At 45.9% G+C, this 26,633-nt stretch overlaps 1 protein-coding gene across 1 annotated transcript in view; it reads left to right on the forward strand.

Moving 5' to 3' along the window:
• LOC144493945 (dynein axonemal heavy chain 8-like) overlaps positions 1-26,633 on the forward strand; it is a 1,745,965-nt gene that overhangs the window by 1,399,155 nt on the left and 320,177 nt on the right. The window contains exons 73-75 of the mRNA XM_078213522.1: positions 5,543-5,758; positions 13,333-13,470; positions 24,587-24,714. Of these exons, the coding sequence (XP_078069648.1) occupies positions 5,543-5,758; positions 13,333-13,470; positions 24,587-24,714 (482 nt within the window). The remainder of the gene's footprint in view (positions 1-5,542; positions 5,759-13,332; positions 13,471-24,586; positions 24,715-26,633) is intronic.

Here is a 26,633-nt window from a genome sequence, read left to right on the forward strand (position 1 = left end):
ATTCCGTGCATACCCGACAGCTTCTCGTTATCGACCTGACATCCTCCACCGAGTAGGGCAGATTGCGGGCTTTTACAAAGTGGTAGAGCCGAGTGACCCCAGGGTGGCATAGGTCATTATGGAGAGCCTGCAAACGGTCCTCCTGTATACTGGCGCATGTTCCACGCGACAGGGCATCCGAGGGCTCATTGAGTTTCCCTGGACGATACATGATGTCGTAATTATAGGTGGAGAGTTCGATTCTCCACCTCAAGATCTTGTCGTTCTTGATCTTGCCCCTCAGCGTGTTACTGAACATGAACGCCATGGACCGCTGGTCCATGATCAGGGTGAACCGTTTTCCCGCCAAGTAATGGCGCCAATGCCTGACGGCCTCCACAATGGCCTGGGCCTCCTTTTCCACTGCTGAATGTCGAATTTCGGGGCCTTGGAGGGTGCGGGAAAAAAAGGCGACGGGCCTGCCCGCCTGGTTAAGTGTGGCGGCCAGGGCGAAATCCGATGCATCACTCTCCACTTGAAAGGGGATGGACTCATCAACAGTGTGCATCGTGGCTTTCGCGATGTCGGCTTTTAGTGTATCAAAGGCCAATCGAGCCTCTGGTGTTAGGGGAAAAGAGGTGGACTTGATGAGCGGACGGGCTTTGTCCGCGTAATTGGGAACCCACTGTGCATAGTAAGAGAAGAAGCCTAAGCATCTTCTCAGTGCTTTTGCACTAGTGGGCAGGGGAAGTTCAAAGAGGGGACGCATACGGTCTGGATCAGGGCCAATGGCCCCGTTTTCCACCACATATCCGAGGATGGCTAAACGGCGCGTATGAAATACACACTTCTCCCTGTTGTAGGTCAGATTCAGGCGAGATGCAGTGCATAGGAACTTAAGGAGATTTGTGTCGTGGTCCTGCTGGTCATGGCCGCAGATGGTGACGTTATCCAGGTACGGGAAGGTAGCCCGCAGTCCGTTATGGTCCACCATTCGGTCCATAGCATGCTGGAAGACCGAGACCCCATTGGTGACACCAAAAGGAACCCTGAGAAAGTGATACAAGCGACCATCCGCCTCAAAAGCCGTGTATTGTCGGTCCTCTGGGCGAATGGGGAGTTGGTGGTCGGCAGACTTGAGGTCTATGGTGGAGAACACCCGGTACTGCTCAATCTGGTTGACCATGTCAGATATGCGCGGGAGGGGATACGCATCCAGCTGCGTGTATCTATTAATGGTCTGACTATAGTCAATGACCATCCGGGGTTTGTTCCCACTCTTGACCACCACGACCTGCGCTCTCCATGGACTAGCGCTAGATTGTATGATCCTTTCCTTGAGGAGCCGCTGAACTTCAGATCGAATGAAGATCCGATCCTCAGCGCTATAACGCCTACTCTTAGTCGCGATGGGCTTGCAGCCTGGCACAAGATTCTGGAACAGGGAGGGTGTGGTAATCTTCAGCGTCGAGAGGCTAGGCGTTGGGCAATTTGGAAGCTGCTGTTCTCCCACTGAAAGCGGAGGGAGTGGCCCACCGTACTGTAGGGTTACACTCTTCAAGTGGACCATGAAATTTAGTCCGAGGAGTATTGACGCGCAAAGGTGCGGCAACACCAGGAGCTTGAAGCGCTCGTAAACCGTGCCTTGCACCGTTAAATTTACCACACAACTCCCTAGCACGGTGACAGACCGGGACCTTGATGCCATAGAAATTGTCTGTTTGACAGGTTGGACCTGGAGGCCACACCGCTTCACAGCGTCTGGGTGAATAAAACTCTCAGTGCTCCCGCTGTCAAACGGACAATAAATCAAGTGGTTGTTTACCTGAATGTCCATCATAGACTTGTCGAGTCTGTGAGGCTTGGCCTGGTCCAGGATGATCGACGCCACCGTTGGTTCGTGAGCGCCACTGCAGGCAGCTGAGATAGACGAAGATGACCCCTGCTGGTCGTTCGCGGTCGGTGCCGACCAACATGGCCGCTCCCATAGGTCGCACGTGGGTGATGGCGCCAAAATCAGCGACCCCTGGTGGTCACGCATCTCCGACTCTGTCGACTGTAATGGCGTCGTCCTGGCCTCGTACGTGGACGAAACCCTCGACGATGCCGACGACGAAGAACCGGGCTTCGGGGAGTCGCAGGCCGCACTGCTGTTCCTAGAAGTAAGTTTAGATCGGCATACTTTCGAATAGTGCCCCTTCTTACCGCAGGCGGAGCACAACACAACTTTAGCGGGACACCGTTGCCGAGTATGCTTCACTCCCCCACAGAAGTAACACCGCGGGCCGCCCGGAGCTGCTGCCGTCGTCAGGCCCGAGTGTGGGCCCGCCATCACGCAGCTTTTCGAACCCGAGGGACGAGGAGGGATCAGCGACTGCTCCTGCCACATTGTCTCCATGTGGTCTTCAGGATACAATACTAGGCTTTTGGAGGCCGTCTCCAACGTATCCGCTAGTTCTATCGACTTAGTGAGGTCAAGATTACCTTGCTCCAGCAGTCTGAGTCGTATATACGATGATCCGATTCCTGCCACAAACGCATCTCGAGCGAGGTCGTTCATATTCTGGTCTGCCGACACTGCTTTGCAGTTACAGCCCCTGGCTAGCTGTAGGAGCTCGTTCGCGTATTCTTCCGTCGTTTCGCCGGGCTGCCGTCGTCGAGTGGCTGAGAGGTATCGAGCATGCATTTCGTTTGGCGGTTTAATGTAACGCTTCTTAAGAAGCTCGAGGGCCCTTGTGTAGTCGGTGGCCGCACGGATCGCGAGGTATACGGTGTCGCTTACCCTCGCATGGAGGACCCGGAGTCTGTCATCGGCTGTGGTGACCGCTGCGGAGGCTGCCAGGTAGTCCTCAAAACATTTCAACCAGTGGTCGAAGGTGTTAGAGGCGCCCGCCGCACGTGGATCCAGTGTAAGACGTTCAGGTTTTAACATCTGCTCCATACTCTCTGTAACGTTTTCTTTTTTCTTTAACGACGAGAGTTTACTTAATAGTAAATAAAATTGATGCGCGTTATCACACACGAGGCTTGAGATGCTCAGGAAATAAAGGCTTTTATTTACTGTTACAACGAAGCTACTATGTATAGTACACGATCCCAGACTGAGGGGTCCCAGACAGAGCAGTGACCTTTATACCTCTCCCAGGAGGCGGAGCCCGACTGGGATGTACCACAATAACTATAATACAGGTGTAACAGCCCAACCCTAACCCCAACAGCAACAAGTAGAACAACCCATCCCTAACCCCAACAGCAACATATATACATACTTGTAGTACTGGCCAGACCCTGGCTCAGTACTATCTAGTGGGAACCAACGATGGTTCACCACAGAGACGTCACGGACCCTGGCATCCGGTAGGCAACATACCATCCTCGAGTCTCTTTTGCTGCCACAGAACCTCCTATCTATCCCTCTAACTAACGAGTCCCCAATAACTATTGCCCTCCCGCTCTCCCCCTTACCCTCCCGAGCCACAGAGATGGACACAGTGCTGGAGATCCTCTCACTGCGGCTCACCACTGGTATATCGTCCCCCTCAACCATATCCAAAGAGGAATACTTGTTGCTAAGGGGAACGACCACCGGGGATCCCTGCACTGACTGCTTCCTCCCAGCCCCTCTCACCGTCACCCATCTATTTTCATTCCTCGGAGTAACTATATCCCAAAAGCTTCTGTCTATGGCCACCTCTGCGTCCCTAATGATCCTACGTTCATCCAACTCCAGCTCCAGTTCCCTAACACGGTTTTGGAGGAGCTGCAGATGGGTGCACTTCCCACAGGTGTAATCAGCAGGGACACTGTCATCGTCCCTCACCTTAAACATAGTGCAAGAGGAACATTGCACTGCCTGCATACCCATCCCCTCTAGATACCTTGCCAGTACCAGGTAGAAACAGCAAAAATGAATTAAACTCACCCCTGCTCGCCCTTTCTGCCTAAGCCCTGTGAGCCAAAGCCCTTACAGCTTTCACTCAGCTTCCCACTCACTCCGCAGCCCGCTCCCAACACTGCTCGCTGTATAGAGTGACTTTTATACTAAAAAAAAACACAATCTCCCAGAATCCCCTGCAGCCTACTCCCACTTCCTTTAGTTTAAACCCTTGAAAAAAGCCCGCGAACAAACGGATTAAATAAATAAATAAATCACAGCACTTTACTCACCCTCCGTACTCCTGCTGAGAATCTCTCCCTCTGTCCTGCACCACTTCGAACAAATGAGCAGGAATAATTTCTCCCAATCCACTCTGTGCAGCCCCCTTATGAACATTTCTGCCAAATCTTCTCTCCAAGGAGAACAGTCCCAACCTCTCCAATCTATCCTCATAACTGAAGTTTCTCATCCCTGGAACCATTCTTGGAAACCGCTTCTGTATTCTCTCCAATGCACTCACGTCCTTCCTATAGTGTGGCGCCCAGAACTGTACACAATGTTCCAGCTGAGGTATAACTAGTGTCTTTTATAAATTTAGCGTAACCTCCTTGCTCTTGTTCTCTCTGCCCCTATTAATAAAGCCCAGAATACTATATGCTTTATTAAATATGCTCTTCACCTGTCCTGCCACCTTCAATAGTCTATGCACATATAAACCCAGATTCCTCTGCTCCTTCACCCCCTTAAGATTTGTACCCCTTATTTTATATTGTCTCTCCATGTACTTCCTACTGAAATGCACCACCTCATACCTCTGTGCATTGAACCTCATCTGCTAGCTATCTGCCCACTTCCCCAACTTGTCTATGTCCTTTTGAAATTTTACACTGTCGTCTTCACAGTTTACAATATTTTCGAGTTTTGTGTCATCAGCGAATTTTGAACCGAGATCTAGATCATTAACTTATATCATTGAGCACATGGCACGTCATAACATCCAGGGGCTATGGGCCAAGCGCTGGCAGATGGGATTAGGTGGAAGTTCAGGTGTTTCTAATGTGTCGGTGTAGACTCGATGGGCTAAAGGGCCTCTTCTGCGCTGTATGATTCTATGAAAAGCAAGGATCACAATACTGACCCTTGGGGAATTCCACTACAAACAATCTTTCAGCCCTCTAAATCCATTTCCAATTACGCACACTGTTACATCTCATGCACCAGTTGTTCTAACTAAACAAGAAGATGTTGACTGAGTGGTCTCGTGATGATGCGGCTACAAAAAGGAACACAGGGTCATGGGGTTCTCCGGGAGCACAGGCAGACTGAAGCATGAAGTAGCTGCTCAGTTAGTGAATGATCTACTCTTTGTGAAAAGAGCTTGTTTTCAGTGGTTCGGGAACCCAACACATTTACGTGAATGAACCTCCACAATTCCCTTTGCTGAAGGTTAAGAAGTATTTTGAATGTGTCTTGTCTTGTTTATTCTTTGCTACCATGATTAAATACAATTAAGGAACACAGGTATTACTAACTAAAAAAGACCAACCTTCATCCTGTTTACTTTCTGGCATCTTTGCAATCACATGGTGCAATAGCAATGAGGTTGTTGACTAATCAAAGCAATAAATCTTTTTTCATGTCTTAGTCCTGAAGTATAACGAGGGAATTTTGTCACTCCTTTTATAGTTATTGAGTGGCACCGGCTTTCTCCAGGCCCTGCAGCAGTTCCCAAAGGACACCATCAATGAAGAAACAGTAGAACTTCTCCAGCCATATTTCATTATGGAGGATTATACATTTGATCATGCTAAGAAAGTCTGTGGGAATGTTGCAGGTTTGTTATCCTGGACTCAAGCTATGGCTTCCTTCTTTGCTATCAACAAAGAGGTGCTGCCTCTTAAGGTAAGACTGAATCAGAAGAATATTAAAACCAACAAGTAATTTAAAAGATTTCACTGCCCGAACTGATTTCTACACAAGTACCTTTCAGCTATTTGAATATTTTCACATTTGCAGAAAATCAAATGGAAATGGAAACTTCACTTGTGAAGAGCAGAAAATTGCCATAGCTTTATGCCTAACTTTGGCTTGTGCTCATAGAAGCCATAGAATCCCTCAGTGCAGAAGAAGGCCATTCGAGTCTGCACTAACTCTCTGACAGAGCATCTCACCCAGGCCCAATTCTGCCCTGTAACCCCATGCATTTACCCTACTATGCCCCCTAACCTACACATCTTGGGACACTAAGGGCCAATCTACCATGCCCAATCCACCTAACCTGCACATGTTTGGACTGTGGGAGGAAACCCACGCAGACACGGGGAGAACGTGCAGTCTCTGCACAGTCTGAAGCCAGAATTGAACCTGGGTTTCATGATGCTGTGAGGCAACAGTGCTAACTACTGTGTCACCCTGCTGCCCATGTTTAGTAGGAAATTGGCAGATTATCTCAAAATTTTCAGACCAAATTCAAGGCATATTGGGTGGAATTCTCCTGTTTTCAGGCTTAGAGTCCATACCAGCAGGAAAATGGAAGTGTTTCCTGCTGGTGCTTGCAGTGTCTGAAAGATGCAAATAAACTAATCTTGGGGAACCCGCCGGTAAGTCCCACATTGGTGATTACCAGCACCAAAGCCTTTTTTAAAAGGTGCCCTGATCTCAATGACGTGGTTTCATCAAAAGGAATATCTGGTCTGCAACAAAGAAAACCACTGATTCCCTTTGAAAAAACCAAAGCCAATGTCAACATTGAGAATAGAATAATGAATATACTTGAGATGTATTCTTGCAGGAAGGGAAATGTAAATAAACACAGCTGACTGGAACCTGAGGAGGAATCCATTAAGCTGTCAATGGAAACCTCTTTCAAAGCATTCAAATGTGAAATTGACAGGGAACAAAGACTTTCAATGGAATAGAAAGGATTTCAAAGGTTTCAGCTGGCTTGGAAGACTCAGATACTTTAAATCAAAGCTGTGTGCATATATTGTGGCTGAGTGCACAGCTGGGCAGAAGGGAACCCACCGTCCACTCACCCCTCCAAGTGAAATTGACATCTCCTATCTATCAGAGGACTTCAAATGGGTCTCCTCACACCGCAGCTCCTGATAGGGAAAAGGGAAATCTCTGCTACAGAATGGAGTGCTGCAATGATATTAAAGGCTACCAGGAGCATGGAGATTAAAGTTACCTCACCACTTCAAAGTTTTCACAGTGGACAGGCAGGAATGGAGATATTGATCACAGAACTGCCTGAGTGGGGCATGTGAGAGGGATGGAGGCTGAGCAAGGTTGAGGGGTCAGGGGGTCTGATGGGGAGGGGGGCTGATGGATCTGAGGAGGAAGGAAGCCTGAGTGGCAGTGGTCTGAGGAGGAAGGGGGGGGGCTGAGTGGGGGTCTGAGGGTGGAGGAGGGCTAAGTGGGAGGGTCTGAGGGAGAAAGTGGGTTGAGTGGGGTGTTTCAGGGAGAAGGTGGGCGAAGTGGGGGATCTGAAGGTGGAGGGTGATTGAGTATGGGGGTCTGAGGGGGAAGGTGGGCTGAGTGGGCGGGTTCTCAGGGTGTAGGAGGGTTGAGTGGAGGGGTCTGAGGGGGAAGGTGGGCTGAGTGGGGGGGATCTGAGGGGGAAGGGGGGGGCAAGGGTTTATTGGGTCGGGCCACCCTCATGTCTGCATGGGGTGGGGAGGTGGGGTGACCCGTGATGTGAGTTGTGAGGGGGAGGATGCCCTCTTTTCTGAGGAGTTGGTGGTGCTCTCCTGGACCTTATATCTACACTAATGATTACCAGCACCAAAGCCCACCCAGGGCGGCACGGTGGCACTGCTGCCTTACAGCGCCAGGGGCCCGGGTTCAATTCCAGCCCCGGGTCACTGTCTGTGTGGAGTTTGCACATTCTCCCATGTCTGCGTGGGTTTCCTCCGGGTGCTCCGGTTTCCTCCCACAGTCCAAAGACATTTGGGTTAGGTTGATTGGCCATGCTAAATTGACCCGAGTGTCAGAGGGATTAGCAGGGTAAATATGAGGGGTTGCGGGAATAGGGCCTGGGTGGGATTTTGGTCGGTGCAGACTTGATGGGCTGAATAGCCTCCTTCTGCACTGTAGGGATTCTATGGAGTGCAGTATTACAGTTGGCAGGTTTGCACGGCGGGATGGGTCGGGTAAACCCTAATTGCCTTGACATCCACTGCCCCATTCAGCGGGACATCGGGATTCCCAGGGGCCATCTGCTGTGGCAGGAGAATCCCGCCCACCATTTTCATGGAACAATGGCAGAATACTATTCATTTATTTACACTTACTGAAACAGAGAACAGGAGTCACTCATTTTGCTCCTCAAAACTGTTCTCCCATTTAGATTAGCTTATAGCTTATCTGGAACTTGACTCCACTTATCTGCTTTGGTTCCAAACCCCTAAGTACCCTTACTGAACAAAAGTATATCCATCTGAGTCTTCAATTGACCTGGCTCAACATTTTGGAAGAGAAATTTAAATTTCCATTATACTTTTTGTGTGTCATGACATTATCCCTAAATGGCTTTAATTTGAAGATTATACACCCTTGTTCTGGTTCACCTCACCGAGGAATTAGTTATTCTCTGGCCACCTGATCAAATCAATGAATAAATTCTGAGTCTCTGCAACTGAGCTATTAATTCTACTTTTAGCCCTGGTATCCTTCTTATGAATCTGCACTGCACCCTCTCCAAAACCAATATTTCCTTCTTTAGCTGCAGTGCCCAGAAATGAATGCAGCATGATCTACATGTGGTCTACCTATAACTTTGTATAACTATGGCATAGCTTCTACTCCTTTGTATGCTAGTCTGTTCGAGATTAAATGTTAACATTCCATTTGCATTTTCAACTATTTTCTGTAACTCAATGCTAATTTTTCACAAACTCCTAAATCTCTCTACTCCTTCACTCTTTCCTGGATATCTAAGGAAATAAATGAGGGTATCATAGAACATAGAACATAACAAAGAACAAAGAACAATACAGTACAGGAACAGGCCCTTCGGCCCTCCAAGCCCACGCCGCTCCCTGGTCCAAACTAGACCATTCTTTTGTATCCCTCCATTCCCACTCCGTTCATGTGGCTATCTAGATGAGTCTTAAACGTTCCCAGTGTGTCCGCCTCCACCACCTTGCCTGGCAGCGCATTCCAGGCCCCCACCACCCTCTGCGTAAAATACGTCCTTTTGATATCCGTGTTAAACCTCCCCCCCTCACCTTGAACCTATGACCCCTTGAGTCACCACCGACCTGGGAAAAAGCTTCCCACCGTTCACCCTATCTATGCCTTTCATAATTTTATACACCTCGATTAGGTCACCCCTCATCCTCCGTCTTTCCAGTGAGAACAACCCCAGTTTACCCAATCTCTCCTCGTAACTAAGCCCTTCCATACCAGGCAACATCCTGGTAAACCTCCTCTGCACTCTCTCTAAAGCCTCCATGTCCTTCTGGTAGTGTGGCGACCAGAACTGGGCGCAGTATTCCAAATGCGGCCGAACCAACGTTCGATACAACCGCAACATCAGACCCCAACTTTTATACTCTATGCCCCGTCCTATAAAGGCAAGCATGCCATATGCCTTATTCACTACCTTCTCCACCTGTGACGTCACCTTCAAGGATCTGTGGACTTGCACACCCAGGTCCCTCTGCGTATCTACACCCTTTATGGTTCTGCCATTTATCGTATAGCTTCCCCCTACGTTAGTTCTACCAAAATGCATCACTTCGCATTTATCTGGATTGAACTCCATCTGCCATTTCTTTGCCCAAATTTCCAGCCTATCTATATCCTTCTGTAGCCTCTGACAATGTTCCTCACTATCTGCAAGTCCAGCCATTTTCGTGTCGTCCGCAAACTTACTGATCACCCCAGTTACACCTTCTTCCAGGTCGTTTATATAAATCACAAACAGCAGAGGTCTCAATACAGAGCCCTGCGGAACACCACTAGTCACAGGCATCCAGCCGGAAAAAGACCCTTCCACTACCACCCTCTGTCTTCTGTGACCAAGCCAGTTCTCCACCCATCTAGCCACCTCCCCCTTTATCCCATGAGATCCAACCTTTTGCACCAACCTACCAAGAGGGACTTTATCAAATGCCTTACTAAAGTCCATATAGACGACATCCACGGCCCTTCCCTCGTCAACCATTCTGGTCACTTCTTCAAAAAACTCCACCAGGTTAGTGAGGCATGACCTCCCTCTCACAAAACCATGCTGACTAAATGCGCATACATCCTATCTCTAAGAATCCTCTCCAACAACTTCCCTGCCACGGACGTCAAGCTCACCGGCCTATAATTTCCCGGGTTATCCTTCCTACCCTTCTTAAATAACGGGTCCACATTAGCTATCCTCCAATCCTCTGGGACCTCACCTGTGTCCAGTGACGAGACAAAGATTTGCGTCAGAGGCCCAGCGATTTCATCTCTCGTCTCCCTGAGCAGCCTTGGATAGATTCCATCAGGCCCTGGGGATTTGTCAGTCTTTATATTCCCTAAAAACCCTAACACTTCCTCCCTTGTAATGGAGATTTTCTCTAACGGGTCAACACTCCCCTCCGAGACACTCCCAGTCAACATATCCCTCTCCTTTGTGAATACCAACGTAAAGTATTCATTTAGGATCTCCCCTACTTCTTTGGGCTCTAAGCATAATTCCCCACTTTTGTCCCTGAGAGGTCCGATTTTTTCCCTGACAACCCTTTTGTTCCTAACGTATGATTAAAATGCCTTGGGATTCTCCTTAATCCTGTCTGCCAAGGACATTTCGTGACCCCTTTTTGCCCTTCTAATTCCTCGTTTGAGTTCTTTCCTACTTTCTTTGTATTCCTCCAGAGCTCCCTCCGTTTTTAGCTGCCTGGACCTAACGTACGCCTCTCTTTTCTTTTTGACCAATCCCTCAATTTCCCTGGTTATCCAAGGTTCTCGAATCCTACCCTTCCTATCCTTCTTTTTTACAGGCACATGCCTGTCCTGCAGCCCTAACAACTGTTCCTTAAAAGACTCCCACATGCCAGATGTGGATTTACCCTCAAGCAGCCTCTCCCAATCAACAGCTGCCAATTTCTGCCTAATCCCACTAAAATTAGCCTTGCCCCAATCCAACACCCTACCCTTGGGACACCACTCATCCTTTTCCATCACTATCCTAAAGCTAACAGAATTGTGGTCACTATTTGCCACAGAACATAGAAGAAATACAGCACAAACAGGCCCTTCGTCCCACAAGTTGCGCCGGTCATGTCCCTACCTACCTAGGCTTATATATAGGCTTATCTATAACCCTCAAGTTGAAAGAAAATTCATACAAAGTGGCAAAGATTAGTGGGAACCTAGAGGATTGAGAAATCTTTCAAGGTCAGCAGAAAGCCACGAAAAAAGCTATAAAGAAAGATAAGATGGATTATGAGAGTAAACTAGCTCAGAATATAAAAACAGATAGCAAAAGTTTCTACAAATATATAAAACGAAAAACAGTGGCGAAAGTAAACATTGGTCTTTTAGAGGACGAGAAGGGGGATGTAATAACTGGAAATGGGAAATTGGCTGAGGCATTGAACAGGTATTTTGTGTCGGTCTTCACAGTGGAAGACACAAATAACATGCCAAAAATTGATGACAGGAAGTCTACGGCAGGTGAGAACCTAGAAACTATCTTTATCGCAAAAGAGGTAATGTTGGGCAAGTTAATGGGGCTAAAGATAGACAAGTCTTCTGGTCCTGATGGAATGCATCCCAGGGTACTAAAAGAGATGGCGGGAGAAATAGCAAATACACTAGTGGTAATTTACCAAACTTCGCTGGACTCTGGGGTGGAAAACAGCAAACGTGACGCCACTGTTTAAAAAAGGAGGTAGACAAAAGGCAGGTAACTATAGGCCGGTTAATTCTGTCGTAGGGAAAATGCTTGAATGTATCACCAAAGAAGAAATAGCGAGACATCTGGATATAAATTGTCCTATTGGTAAGACGCAGCATGGGTTCATGAAGGGAAGGTCATGTTTGACTAATTTGGTGGAATTCTTTGAGAACATTACATCCACCTGTGGATGTGGTGCATCTGGATTTCCAGAAGGCATTTGACAAGGTGCTGCACGAAAGACTGCTACATAAGATAAAGGTGCACGGTGTTACGGGTAATGTATTAGCATGGATAGAGGATTGGTTAACTAACAGAAAGCAAAGAGTGGGGTAAATGGGTGTATTTCTGGTTGGCGATCAGTGACGAGTGTTGTGCCTCAGGGGTCATTGTTTACGATTTACAGAGATGATTTGGAGTTGGGGACTAAGTGTAGTGTGTCAAAATTCGCAAATGACACTTAGATGGGTGGAAGAGCAAAGTGTGCAGAGGACACTGATAGTCTAAGTGAGTGGGCAAAGGTCTGGCAGATGGAGTACAATGTTGATAAATGTAAGGTCATCCATTTTGGTAGGAATAACAGCAAAATGGACTATTATTTAAATGGTAAAAAATTGCAGCATGCTGCTGTGCAGAGGGACCTTGTACAGGAATCTCAAGGACTTGGTTTGCAGGTGCAGCAGGTAATTAAGAAGGCAAATGGAATTTTGTCCTTCATTGCTAGAGGGATGGAGTTTAAAAACAGCGAGATTATGTTGCAGCTGTATAAGGTGCTGGTGAGGCCACACCTGGAGTACTGTGTACAGTTTTGGTCTCCTTACTTGAGAAAGGATACACTGGAACTGGAGGGGGTACAAAGGAGATTCACTAGGTTGATTCCGCAGTTGAGAGGGTTGACTTATGAGGAGAGACTGAGTAGACTGGGGCTATACTCATCGGAATTCAGAAGAGTGAGGGGAGATCTTATAGAAACATATAAGATTATGAAGGGAGTAGAAAAGATAGAAGCAGGGAAGTTGTTTCCACTGGTGGGTGAAACTAGAACTAGGGGGCGTAGCCTCAAAATAAGGGGAAGCAGATTTAGGACTGAGTTGAGGAGGAACTTCTTCACACAAAGGGTTGTGAATCTGTGGAATTCCCTGCCCAGTGAAGCAGTTGAGGCTATCTTATTGAATGTTTTTAAGGCAAGGATAGATAAATTTTTGAACAGTAAAGGAATTAAGGGTTATGGTGAGCGGGGGGGGGGTAAGTGGAGTGAGTCCACAAAAAGATCAGCCATGATCTTATTGAATGGCGGAGCAGGCTCGAGGGGCTAGATGGCCTACTCCTGCTCCTAGTTCTTATGTTCTTATGTTCACAGTTCCAAATTTGTCACTTTCTTCAGCTCAATCTTTCCTACCTTTAACTCCATTTCCCACAGATCTGCCGACTGATCATGTCTGTCAATTTCACTTTAAGATCTAATTCATATCCTGATATCCAGGCGAAGGTCATTTCTCTTTGTGGCGAGATTGGGCAGATATTTTATGTTGCTGGAAAGGTTTTTTGATAGACTAAAAATGATTGGCTTTCCTTTTTTAAACGCCCGTTTTAGGCTAATTTGGCCGTACAAGAAAACCGCCTCCAACGGGCCATGAAGGAGTTAAGTACCGCCCAAGCCCAACTGGATGAGAAACAAGCTGAGTTGGACAAGGTACAGGCAAAGTTTGATGCTGCCATGAAACAGAAAATGGTGAGTCAGAATTGTACAGGACTTCTAGCTAATCAATAAATATATTTTTACTAGACCATTGATCAATGTTTGAAATCATAATGTTCGGGTTTATTTAGATAATTTTTGTATCCTTTGTATGATTTATCTATTATAAACACCAAAATATAAGTTGGTAATCCCTTTATATAGAACTGGTTGTGGGAGAGGTGTGGTTTCCTACCTGCTCCTGAACGCATTTTCAGCTGTGAGATAAGAGAGGACATTCCAAAAGAAAAAAAATGACTTGTATTTATATAGCACCTTTCACAACTGCTGGCTCTCTCTGCGAGCTTTACATTTGGTGAAGAAGGTGTAATCACTATTGTAAAGTAGGAAACGTAGCAGGCAATTTTCAGTGTTAGGGACCAGATCAGAAACCCCAGGGTATATTATGAAGTCAGACTAGACCCCAACTATTTGCTAATTTGGCATTAGTGTGAGGATAAGGTGTAATCCTATTGACTCACTCAGAAACTTTTATAAAAGCAAACTTTACTTAACAATACAGTTTAACTATAACAAAATGAATTAACTTAATTTTTACCAATTGAAATATTTAAACATGACTGGATACAGTTCTTAATTGCTAACTATTAGTTCCAATTTAAGCAACATTCCTCAGACGTAAACTCCCCTTCAGAATCAAAAGAGGCAAAAAAAAACACAGGCCAGCATGAACTGCCAGTCCTCAAGCCTCCAGAACACCACTGGAGAGAGACTTATTTTCCAGCAGATCCAAACATCTGACTCCGGAGAGCGAGAGAAAGAAACACTTCTTGCAGACCCAAGCAGAAAACTGCCTGCTTGTCTCTGTAATCCTAGGTCTTTCCATAAGCACAAGACCCTTTCTCTTGTCAATCAAACTAATTAAACCCTAAAAAAAACAAAAGAGAAAATGCTGGAAAATCTCAGCAGGTCTGGCAGCATCTGTAAGGAGAGAGAAGAGCATCTCGAGTCCAGATGACCCTTTGTCAAAGCTTTAAACCCTACCCTAAAATTCCAAGGTAAAGCTAAAAATAAACAAAACTGCTTTAGCTCAGATTAAAACAAACTGTAATGACTTTAACCAGGCAATTGAGGTTGACCTGTTTGAATATAAACTCCCTGATTAAGGGACAAATTTTTTTCTCCGTTTTGAGCAAGAGGTCAGCGAAAGCACACCCTCCACCCTGGAAGCCCTGGATGAACCTGTATCTAAGGTCACCATTGCAGGTGTCAGAACAGCTTTCTCAAAGGTCAACCCACGGAAAGCGACTGGCCCGGGAAGGGTACCCGGACGAGCACTCAGGTCCTGTGCGGATCTGCTGGCAGGGGTATTCACAGACACCTTCAACTCTCTTTAAAACAATTTGAGGTCCCTATATGCTTCAAGAAGCCGACCATCATCCCGGTATCAAAGAAAAGCCAAGCAGCGTGCCTTAATGACTATTGTCCGGTGGCTCTGACATCCATCATTATGAAGCGCTTCAAAAATTAGTCATGGCACGAATCAATTCCAACCTCCCAGATTGCCTGGATCCACCACAGTTCACCTACCGCCGCAACAAGTCCACAGCAAACGCCATCTCTCTGGCCCTGCACTCAACCCTGGAACACCTAAATAACAAAGACACCTATGGCAGGCTCCTATTTATTGACTACAGCTCAGCCTTCAACACCATTATTCCTACGAAACTCATCTCCAAACTCCGTGCGTGGGGCTCAGCTCCTCCCTCTGCGACTGGATCCTGAACTCCCTAACCCACAGATCACAACCAATCAGGATAGGCAACAACACCTCCTCCACGATCATCCTCAACACCAGTGCCCCACAAGGCTGTGTTCTCAGCCCCCTACTATACTCCTTATACACCTATGACTGTACGACCAAGTTCACCTCAAATTCGATTTTCCAGTTTGCTGATGACACCACCGTAGTGGGACAGATCTCAAACACTGACGAGACAGAGTACAGGAATGAGATAGAGAATCGGATGAACTGGTGCAGCAACAATAATCTCTCCCTCAATGTCAACAAAATGAAGGAGATTGTCATTGACTTCAGGAAGCGTAGTGCAGAACATGCATGCTCCTGTCTACATCAATGGGGATGAAGTAAAAACGGTCGAGAGCTTCAGGTTTTAAGGTGTCTAGATCATTAATAACCTGTCCTGATCCCCCCATACCGACACTATAGTTAAGAAAGCCCTCCAACACCTCTACTTTCTCAGAAGACCAAGGAAATTTGGCATGTCAGCTACAACTCTCACCAACTTTTACAGATGCACCATAGAAAGCATTCTTTCTCGTTGTATCACAGCTTGGTATTGCTCCTGCTCTTCTTAAGAATGCAAGAAACTACAAAAGATCATGAATATAGCCCAATCTATCACGCAAACCAGCCTCCCATCCACTGACTCTGTCTACACTTCCCGCTGCCCTCGACAAAGCAGCCAGCATAATTAAGGATCCCATGCACCTTGGCCATACTCTCTTCCACTTTCTTCCGTCGGGAAAAGGATACAAAAGTCTGAGGACACGTACCAACCAACTCAAGAACAGCTTCTTCCCTGCTGCCATAGGACTTTAGAATGGACCTATCTTGCATTAAGTTGATCTTTCTCTACACCCTAGCTATGACTGTAACACTACATTCTGCAATCTCTCCTTTCCTTCTCTATGAACGGTACGGGCAGGCGATGGCCTAGTGGTATTATCACGAGACTATTAATACAGAAACTCAGCTAATGTTCTGGGGATCTGGGTTCGAATCCCACCATGGCAGATGGAATTTGAATTCAATGAAAAATATCTGGAATTAAGAATCTACTGATGACCATGAAACCATTGTCTATTGTTGGAAAAACCCATCTGGTTCACTAATGTCCTTCAGGGAAAGAAATCTGCCATCCTTACTTGGCCTGACTACATGTGACTCCAGAGACCCAGAAATGCAGTTGACTCTCAACTGCCCATGGGCAATAAATGCCAACGAGCCATGCCCATGTCTCACGGATGAATTAAAAAAAATGTTTTGTCTGTATAGTGTGCAAGAAACAATACTTTTCACTAATACATTTGACAAGAATAAATCAAATCAAAACTTGATGGTCCAATCAGGGAGCCCCATGCTCTGTACTTAAACAGGGCTGTCAGTTCCTCTGCACTCCAGATGTAGACTGCATACTGAGAGCATGACATATGTGGAAAAGGGATGAGGTCCTGAAATGTGAATATAGAGAGTTAGGCAGAAGGCTAAAGTGCAGGACCTCGAAGGTGGTAATTTCAGGACTACTACCGCTGCCACGGAGAGTATGAATAGGAGGCTTAGTAAAAAATTGCAGCATGCAATTTTTAGGTGTGATAAGGGATAGGATCTACAAATATTTGGATAGACAGGGACTTATTAGGGAGAGTCAACATGGCTTTGTGCGTGGTAGGTCATGTTTGACCAATCTATTAGAGTTTTTCGAGGAGGTTACCAGGAAAGTGGATGAAGGGAAGGCGGTGGATGTTGTCTACCTGGATTTCAGCAAGGCCTTTGACAAGGTCCCTCATGGGAGGTTAGTTAGGAAGGTTCAGTCGCTGGGTATACATGGGGAGGTAGTAAATTGGATTAGACACTGGCTCAATGGAAGAACACAGTAAGAGTTTTAACAACACCAGGTTAAAGTCCAACAGGTTTATTTGGTAGCAAATACCAATGGTATTTGCTACCAAATAAACCTGTTGGACTTTAACCTGGTGTTATTAAAACTCTTACTGTGTTCACCCCAGTCCAACGCCGGCATCTCCACATCAATGGAAGAAGCCAGAGAGTGGTTGTGGAGGATTGCTTCTCTGAGTGGAGGCCTGTGACTAGTGGTGTGCCGCAGGGATCGATGTTGGGTCCATTGTTGTTTGTCATCTATATCAATGATCTGGATGATAATGTGATAAATTGGATCAGCAAATTTGCTGATAATACAAAGATTGGAGGTGTAGTGAACAGTGAGGAAGGTTTTCAAAGCTTGCAGAGGGATTTGGACCAACTAGAAAAATGGGCTGAAAAATGGCAAATGGAATTTAACGCAGACAAGTGTGAGATATTGCACTTTGGAAGGACAAACCAAAGTAGAACGTACAGGGTAAATGGTAGGACTCTGAAGAGTGCAGTTGAACAGAGGGATCTGGGAATACAGGTACAGAGTACCCTAAAAGTGACATCACAGGTGGATAGGGTCGTAAAGAGTGCCTTTGGTACATTGGCCTTTATAAATCGGAGTATCGAGTATAGAAGTTGGAGTGTTATGGTAAGATTATATAAGGCATTGGTGAGGCCGAATTTGGAGTATTGTGTACAGCTTTGGTCACCTAGTTACAGGAAGGATGTAAATAAGGTTGAAAGAGTGCAGAGAAGGTTCACAAGGATGTTGCTGGGACTTGAAAAGCTGAGTTACAGAGAGAGATTGAATAGGTTGGGACTTTATTCCCTGGAGCGTAGAAGAATGAGGGGAGATTTGATAGAGGTGTATAAGATTTTGATGGGTATAGATAGAGTGAATGCAAGCAGGCTTCTTCCACTGAGGCTAGGGGAGAAAAACACCAGAGGGCATGGGTTAAGAACAAAGAACAATACAGCACAGGAACAAGCCCTTCGGCCCTCCAAGCCCGCGCAGCTCCCTGATCCAAACTAGACCATTCTTTTGTATCCCTCCATTCCCACTCCGTTCATGTGGCTATCTAGATAAGTCTTAAACATTCCCAGTGTGTCCGCCTCCACCACCTTGGCCGGCAGCGCATTCCAGGCCCCTACCACCCTCTGTGTAAAAACTACGTCCGTGTTAAACCTCCCCCCCTTCACCTTGAACCTATGACCCCTCGTGAACGTCACCACCGACCTGGGAAAAAGCTTCCCACCATTTACCCTATCTATGCCTTTCATAATTTTATACACTTCTATTAGGTCACCCCTCATCCTCCGTCCTTCCAGTGAGAACAACCCCAGTTTACCCAATCTCTCCTCATAACTCAGCCCTTCCATACCAGGCAACATCCTGGTAAACCTCCTCTGCACTCTCTCTAAAGCCTCCACGTCCTTCTGGTAGTGTGGCGACCAGAACTGGGCGCAGTATTCCAAATGCGGCCGAACCAACATTCGATACAACTGCAACATCAGCCCCCAACTTTTATACTCTATGCCCCGTCCCATAAAGGCAAGCATGCCATATGCCTTATTCACTACCTTCTTCACCTGTGACGTCATCTTCAAGGATCTGTGGACTTGCACACCCAGGTCCCTCTGCGTATCTACACCCTTTATGGTTTTGCCATTTGTTCTTTGTTCTTTGTTCATAGAGTCCCTACAGTGCAGAAGGAGGCCATTCAGCCCATTGAGTCTGCACTGACCACAATCCCATCCAGGCCCTATTCCCGTAACCCCACTTATTTATCGTATAGCTCCCCCCTATGTTAGTCCTACCAAAATGCATCAAAAGGGTTAAGGGTGTGTAAGGGACTGAGGAAAATTTGTGGGGAAGACATTTACCAGTGTTCTTTGTCCCATGTGGGTTTCAGTGTCCTGTTTGTCGGGCGGGTGCTGTGAACAGGATGCTGTTGGTTGAGTGATGTGGGCTGGGCCAATGGGATTGCTCTGGGGGCGGGAGGAAAAAAAAGGCGCCAGGATGTGAAGCAGCTGCAGAGTTGGACAGGCAGAGCTGAAGAGGGAGTGTGCAGAGAGAGAGCTTTTTCCAGGCAGTGAGAATTCGGTTTGGAGTGAGAGGCAGCCAGGCGTTCCCCTGCCTGTTCTTTTCATTACCGCCGAGGAGGACAGCCTTCAGCGCACTCGACCTACGTTGCTGCACGGATAGCTCGCGGCACCTCTGCCTCCTGCGGCATCATCTTCCACACGTGTGTGTCTCTCCTGGACTGTGTGTGGGTGTCGTGAGTAACTGGTGGGAACTATACAGTCCAACTGGAACAGTATCTACAAATGTGTTACTGAGGATGAGTTTCCCCATGTGTGCACCAACGGATGGGCCCCAACGGTTATAGATCAGAGCTCACTGTTTTATGTCTGTTAATTATATTTGTTATTAAATTTATTTTTGATATTCCGATTACAGTACTGACATTTATGGGGTAAACAGGGAATTAGCCAAATCAACATCAACTGCTAGGAATTCGGGATCCTGTTGATTGAATATTTAAATAGTAGCCCCATATAGTGGTCAGCAGGGGGTAACAGGTGAAAGGAGAAAAGTTTAAAGGGAATATTTGGTGGGGCTTCTTCACGCAGAGAGTGGTGGGAGTGTGGAATGAGCTGCCGGATAAAGTGGTAGATACTTTACCACTCTCTGCTGTCACTTTTATGTCACTTTTAACATTTAAGAAAAACTTGGACGGGTTCATGGATGAGAGGGGTGTGGAGGGGTATGGTCCAAGTGCAGGTCAGTGGGACTAGGCAAAAAATGGTTCGGCACAGACAAGAAGGGCCAAAAGGCCTGTTTCTGAGCTGTAATTTTCTATGGTTCTATGGTTCTATGCTGCTGCGCAGAAGGACCCGGGGGTCCTTGTGCAGGAATCTCAAGGAGTTGGTTTGCAGGTGCAGCAGGTAATTGAGAAGGCAAATGGAATTTTGTCCTTCATTGCTAGAGGGATGGAGTTTAAAAACAGCGAGATTATGTTGCAGCTGTGTAAGGTGCTGGTGAGGCCACACCTGGAGTACTGTGTACAGTGTCCTTACTTGAGAAAGGATATACTGACACTGGAGGGGGTGCAGAGGGGATTCACTAGGTTGATTCTGGAGTTGAGAGGGTTGGCTTATGAGGAGAGACTGAGTAGACTGAGGCTATACTCACTGGAATTCAGAAGAATGAGGAGAGATCTGATAGAAACATACAAGATTATGAAGGGAATAGATAAGATAGAAGCAGGGAAGTTGTTTCCTCTGGCGGGTGAAATTAAAACGAGGGGGCATGGCCTCAAAATAAGGGGAAGCAGATTTAAGACTGAATTGAGGAGGAACTTATTCACACAAAGGGTTGTGAATCTGTGGAATTCCCTGCCCAGTGAAGCAGTTGAGGCTACCTTATTGAATGTTTTTAAGGCAAGGACAGATAAATTTTTGAACAGTAAAGGAATTAAGGGTTATGGTGAGCGGGCAGGTAAGTGGAGCTGAGTCCACAAAAAGACTCATGATCTTATTGAATGGCAGAGCAGGCTCAAGGGACCAGATGGCCTACTCGTGCTCCTAGTTCTTATGTTCTTAGGCAGATGAATGCCTGGCTTGAGAGCTGATGCAGGGGGCAGGAATTTAGATTTTTGGATCATTGGGATCTTTTCTGGGGAAGGGCTGACCTGTTGAAGAGGGATGGGTTACATCTGAACTGGAGGGGGACTAACATCCTGGCAGGGAGATTTGCTAGAGCCACTCAGGAGGGTTTAAACTAGTTTGGCAGGGGGGTGGGATCCGAAGTAGTAGGGAGACAGAAGAGAAGTTTGAGGACAGCACAGAAGTTAAAGAGAGCACATTAAGTAGTAAAGGCAGTGCCAGTAATCCTAGTACCAGACAGATCAGGCAAAAGCAAGACAGAGAGCAAGGGAAGTCCAGATTAAACTGCATTTATTTCAATGCAAGAGGCCTGACGGGCAAGGCAGATGAACTCAGGGCATGGATGAGTACATGGGACTGGGATATTATAGCAATTACTGAAACATGGCTAAGGGAGGGACAGGACTGGCAGCTCAATGTTCCAGGGTACAGATGCTATAGGAAAGATAGAACAGGAGGTAAGAGAGGAGGGGGAGTTTGATTAGGGAAAGCATCACGGCAGTACTGAGAGGAGATATATCTGAGGATTCAGCCACTGAGTCTGTATGAGTAGAACTGAGAAATAAGAAGGGGGTTGTACTATAGGCCCCCAAATAGTCGGCAGGAAATTGAGGAGCAAATATGTAAGGAGATTACAGATAGCTCTAAGAAAAATAGGGTGGTAATAGTCGGACATTTTAACTTTCCCAACATTGACTGGGACAGCCATAGTATTAGAGGCTTGGATGGAGAGAAATTTGTTGAGTGTATTCAGGAGGAATTTCTCATTCAGTATGTGGGTGGCCCGACTAGAGAGGGGGCAAAACTTGAGCTCCTCTTGGGAAATAAGGAAGGGCAGGTGACAGAAGTGTTAGTGAGGGATCACTTTGGGACCAGTGACCATAATTCTATTGGTTTTAAGATAGCTATGGAGAATGATAGGTCTGTCCCAAAAGTTAAAATTCTAAATTGGGGCAAGGCCAATTTTGATGGTATCAGGCAGGAACTTTCGAAAGTTAATTGGGGGAGTCTGTGGGAAGGCAAAGGGATGTCTGGTCAGTGACATGCTTTCAAAAGTGTGTTAATCAGGGTAAACACATTCCTCTTAGAGTGAAGGGCAAGGCTGGCAGAAGTAGGGAACCCTGGATGACTCAGGTTATTGAGGCCCTGGTCAAGAAGAAGAAAGAGGCACATGACATGCATAGGCAGCTGGGATCAAGTGAATCTCTTGAAGAGTATAGGGGGTAGCAGTAGAGTTGAGAGAGAAATCAGGAGGGCAAAAAGGGGACACAAAACTGTTTTGGCAGATAAGGCAAAGGAGAATCCAAAGAGCTTCTACAAATACATAAAGGGTAAAAGAGTAACAAGGGAGAGAGTAGGGCCTCTTAAGGATCAACAAGGTCATCTATGTGCGGATCCACAAGAGATGAGTGAGATCCTAAATGAATGTTTCTCATCAGTATTTACTGTGAGGAAAGGTCAGACGTTCGGGAACTTGGGGAAATAAATAGTGATGTCGTCAGGAGTGTACATATTACAGAGAAGGAGGTGCTGGAAATCTTAAAGCGCATCATGGTAGACAAATCCCTGGGACCTGATGAAGTGTCCAGGACATTGTGGGAGGCTAGGGAGGAAATTGCGGGTCCCCTAGCCGAGATATTTGAATCATCGATAGTCACGGGTGAGGTGCCTGAAGATTGGAGAGTGGCAAATGTTGTGCCTTTGTTTAAAAAGGGCTGCAGGGAAAAGCCTGGGAACTACAGGCCAGTGAGCCTCACATCGGTGGTGGGTATATTGTTGGAAGGTATTTTGAGAGACAGGATCTACAGGCATTTAGAGATGCAAGGACTGATTAGGGACAGTCAGCATGGCTTTGTGAGTGGAAAATCATGTCTCACAAATTTGATTGAGTTTTTTGAAGGGGTAACCAAGAAGGTAGATGAGGGCAGTGCAGTTGATGTTGTCTACATGGACTTTAGCAAGGACTTTGACAAGGTACCGCATGGCAGACTGTTGCATAAGATTAAATCTCATGGGATCCACGTGAGGTATCTAAATGGACACAAAATTGGCTTCTTGACAGAAGACAGAGGGTGGTTGTAGAGAGTTGTTTTTCAAACTGGAGGCCTGTGACCAGTGGTGTGCCTCAGGGATCAGTGCTGGGTCCACTGTTATGTGTCCTTTATATTAATGATTTGGATGGGAATATAGGGGGCATGGTTAGTAAGTTTGCAGGTGACACTAAGATTGGTGGCATAGGGGACAGTGAGGAAGGTTATCTCCAATTGCAACGGGATCGTGATCAATTGGGCCAGTGGGCTGACGAATGGCAGATGGAGTTTAATTTAGACAAATGCGAGGTGATGCATTTTGGTAGATTGAACCAGGGCAGGACTTACTCAGTTCATGGTAGGGCACTGGGGAGAGTTACAGAACAAAGAGATCTCGGAGTACATGTTCATAGCTCTTTGAAAGTGGAGTCACAGGTGGACAGAGTGGTGAAGAAGGCATTCGGCATGCTTGGTTTCATCGGTCAGAACATTGAATACAGGAGTTGGAATGTCTTGTTGAAGTTGTACAAGACATTGGTAAGGCCACACTTGGAATACTGTGTACAATTCTGGTCACCCTATTGTTGTAGGTAATAAACCTCTGACACTATTAGTGGATCAAAATGCAGGTTTATTTTCACAATTGTGGGAGACGTGAGGTTCCTAACAATGGACCCCCAAACGTCTCATCAAATATGAGTTAAGAACAGAGTTTTATACCTCTCGGTCCCGCCCCTTATTATAAATTTTCACTGTCTATAATTCATGGTCAGATTCCCGCTGTATGAGCAATCTCCCAGGCCGCGATCGTTCGTCATTGCCTTGAAACAATATCACAGGTTTTGCACAAACAAGTTAATCTGATATACATTCAGGAGACAACGGTTTTCCCTTATCTGGTCCGAATGTAAGAAACAATGAATTCTAACCAAAACATTGAATTCTACAGCACTTCTCATACAAGCTCTAAATATCACAGAGGTCACTTTGACACTTGGAGTTTTGAAGTTTATCAACCCATTCCCGACTTCACTATTATAGAAAGGATATTATTAAACTAGAAAGAGTGCAGAAAAGATTTACTGGGATACTTCCGGGACTTGATGGATTGAGTTATAAGGAGAGGCTGCATAGACTGGGACTTTTTTCTCTGGAGCGTAAGAGGCTGAGGGGGAATCTGATAGGGGCCTATAAAATAATGAGGGGCACAGATCAGCTAAATAGTCAATATCTTTTCCCAAAGGTAGGGGAGTCTAAAATTAGAGGGCATAGGTTTAAGGTGAGAGGGGAGAGATACAGAAGTCTTCAGGGGGCAAGTTTTTCACACAGAGGGTGGTGAGTGTCTGGAATGTGCTGCCCGGGGAGGTGGTGGGAGCAGGTATGATAGCGGCATTTAAGGAGCAACTAGACGAATGCATGAATAGAATGGGAATGGAAGGATACGAATTCCGTAAGGGCATATGGTTTTAGTTCAGGCAGGCATCATGATTGGCGCAGGCTTGGAGGGCCGAAGGGCCTGTTCCTGTGCTGTACTTTTCTTTGTTCTTTGATTCCCAAGACAATATAACTTTAACAGTCACATGTAAAGACTGGCATAACGGAAAAAGAGCTGCTTTATTTCTAATGTTATAAAAGGTCTGTTTTCTGTGGGGGTTATCTAGTGAAGTGTTTAGGTGGAGGACGGGGGAACCCCTGCAGAAATTCGGCCCCAGGTGTGTGGCTGACATTCAGAGCTGAGGAACTGTGAATGATTGAAATTGCTTTTATTGTTTAGGACTTGCTGGAAGATGCAGAAACATGTCGAAGAAAGATGGAAGCTGCATCAGCACTGATTGACGGTCTGAGTGGAGAAAGAATCAGATGGACAGATCAGTGCAAGGAGTTTAAAGCACAACTCAACAGGCAAGAGCTGCTACTGGGTTGTCAGCAACACTGACAATTCCAGAACTTATTTAATCTGGTTTTATGAAGGGCAAATCATGTTTGACTAATTTGCTAGAGTTCTTCAAGGATGTACAAGCAAAGTGGATAATGGGGATCCTGTAGATGTAGTATATCTGGACTTCCGGAAGGCGTTTGATAAGGTGCGCACAAAAGGTTAGTTCACGAGGTTAGATCACATGGGATTAGGGGTAATTTATTAGCTTGGATAGGTGACTGGCTGATGCATAGAAGACAGAGAGTCAGGATAAATGGATTTTTTTCTGGATGGCAAATCGTAACTAATGGTGTGCCACAGGGTTTGGTCCTTGGGCCCCAGTTATTTACAATCTATATTAATGACTTGGATACAGGGATAGAAGGCTCTATAGCCAAATTTGCAGATGACACAAAAATAGGCAGGACAGTAAGTTGCAATGAGAAAATAAGAACCTTACAAATGGATATAGATAGGTTAGGAGAGTGGGCCAAAATGAGGCAGATGGAGTTTAATGTGGATAAGTGTGAGGTCATGCATTTTGGTTACAAAAATGGGAAGGTGACTTATTATCTAAGTGGGGAGAGACTTTGGGGTGCTCCGGTGCAGAAGGATCTGGGTGTCCTTGTTCATGAGTCCCAGAAAACTAGCATGCAGGTACAGCAGATAATAAAGAAAGCAAGTGGAATGTTGGCATTTATAGCTAAAGGAATAGAATATAAAGATAAGGAAGTATTGCTGCAACTATACAAGGCATTGGTGAGGCCACATCTGGAGTATTGTGCACAGTTTTGGTCCCCTTATTTGAGGAGAGATACAGTGGCATTGGAGGCAGTTCAGAGAAGGTTCATTAGATTGATTCCAGCAATGAAGGGTTTGTTGTATGATGAGAGATTGAACAGTTTAGGCCTATACTCTCTGGAATTTAGAAAAATGACGGGAGATCAAATTGAGGAATAAAAGCTGATAAAAGGTTTGGATAAAGTAGACGTGGAGTAGATGCTTCCTCTTGTGGGACATTCTAGGACGAGAGGTCATAGTCTTAGGATAAGGGGTAGCAAATTTAAAACAGAGTTGAGGAGAAACTACTTCTCCCAAAGGGTTGTGAATCTGTGGAAGTCGCTGCCTCAAAGTGCGGTGGATGCTGGGACAGTGAGTAAATTTAAGGAGGAGTTAGACAGATTTTTAATTGGTAATGGGTTGAAGGGTTAGAGGGAGAAGGCAGGAAAATGGAAAAGAGGGGCATATCAGCCATGATCGAATGGCAGAGCGACTCGATAGGCTGAATGGTCTAATTCTGCTCCTGTATCTTATGTATTTATGAACTTAATCCCAAGGCCAAAAGGGACAGGTTAAAGTTGCAGTGGAGCACTTCGATGCTTACTTCTTGATAGACTCCCCACTACAGGTATTTTAACCACACTCTTTTTGGAGGAACCTGCAGCCGTGGTTTCATGAAAATATTAAAATCAGGGTTCCATACTGAAACAGGACCCGTATTCTCTTTTACCTAAAATTGTAGCAGTCCCATAGCCATTAAACTAAAAGGAACCAAAAAGGCACATAGTGAACTTGCAAGTGAGATTTGATTTGATTTGTTATTGTCACATGTTCTGGGATACAGTGAAAAGTATTTATACAGACAAAACGTATAATTCACAGAGTACATAGAGAAGGAAGAGAGGGTGCAGAATATTGTGTTGCGGTTACAGATAGGTGAAGAGAAAGATCAGCTTAATATATGGCAGGACCATTTAAAAATCTGACAGCAGGGAAGGAGCTGTTCTTGAGTCTGTTGGTACATGTTTTCAGATTTTGTATCTTTTTCCCAATCGAAAAAGATGTTCCTTGATTATGCTGACTGCTTTTCTGAGGCAACAGGAAGTGCAAACAGTGTCAATGG

The sequence above is a fragment of the Mustelus asterias genome, chromosome 5 (assembly GCF_964213995.1).
Source record: "Mustelus asterias chromosome 5, sMusAst1.hap1.1, whole genome shotgun sequence".
Classification (NCBI taxonomy): domain Eukaryota; kingdom Metazoa; phylum Chordata; class Chondrichthyes; order Carcharhiniformes; family Triakidae; genus Mustelus; species Mustelus asterias.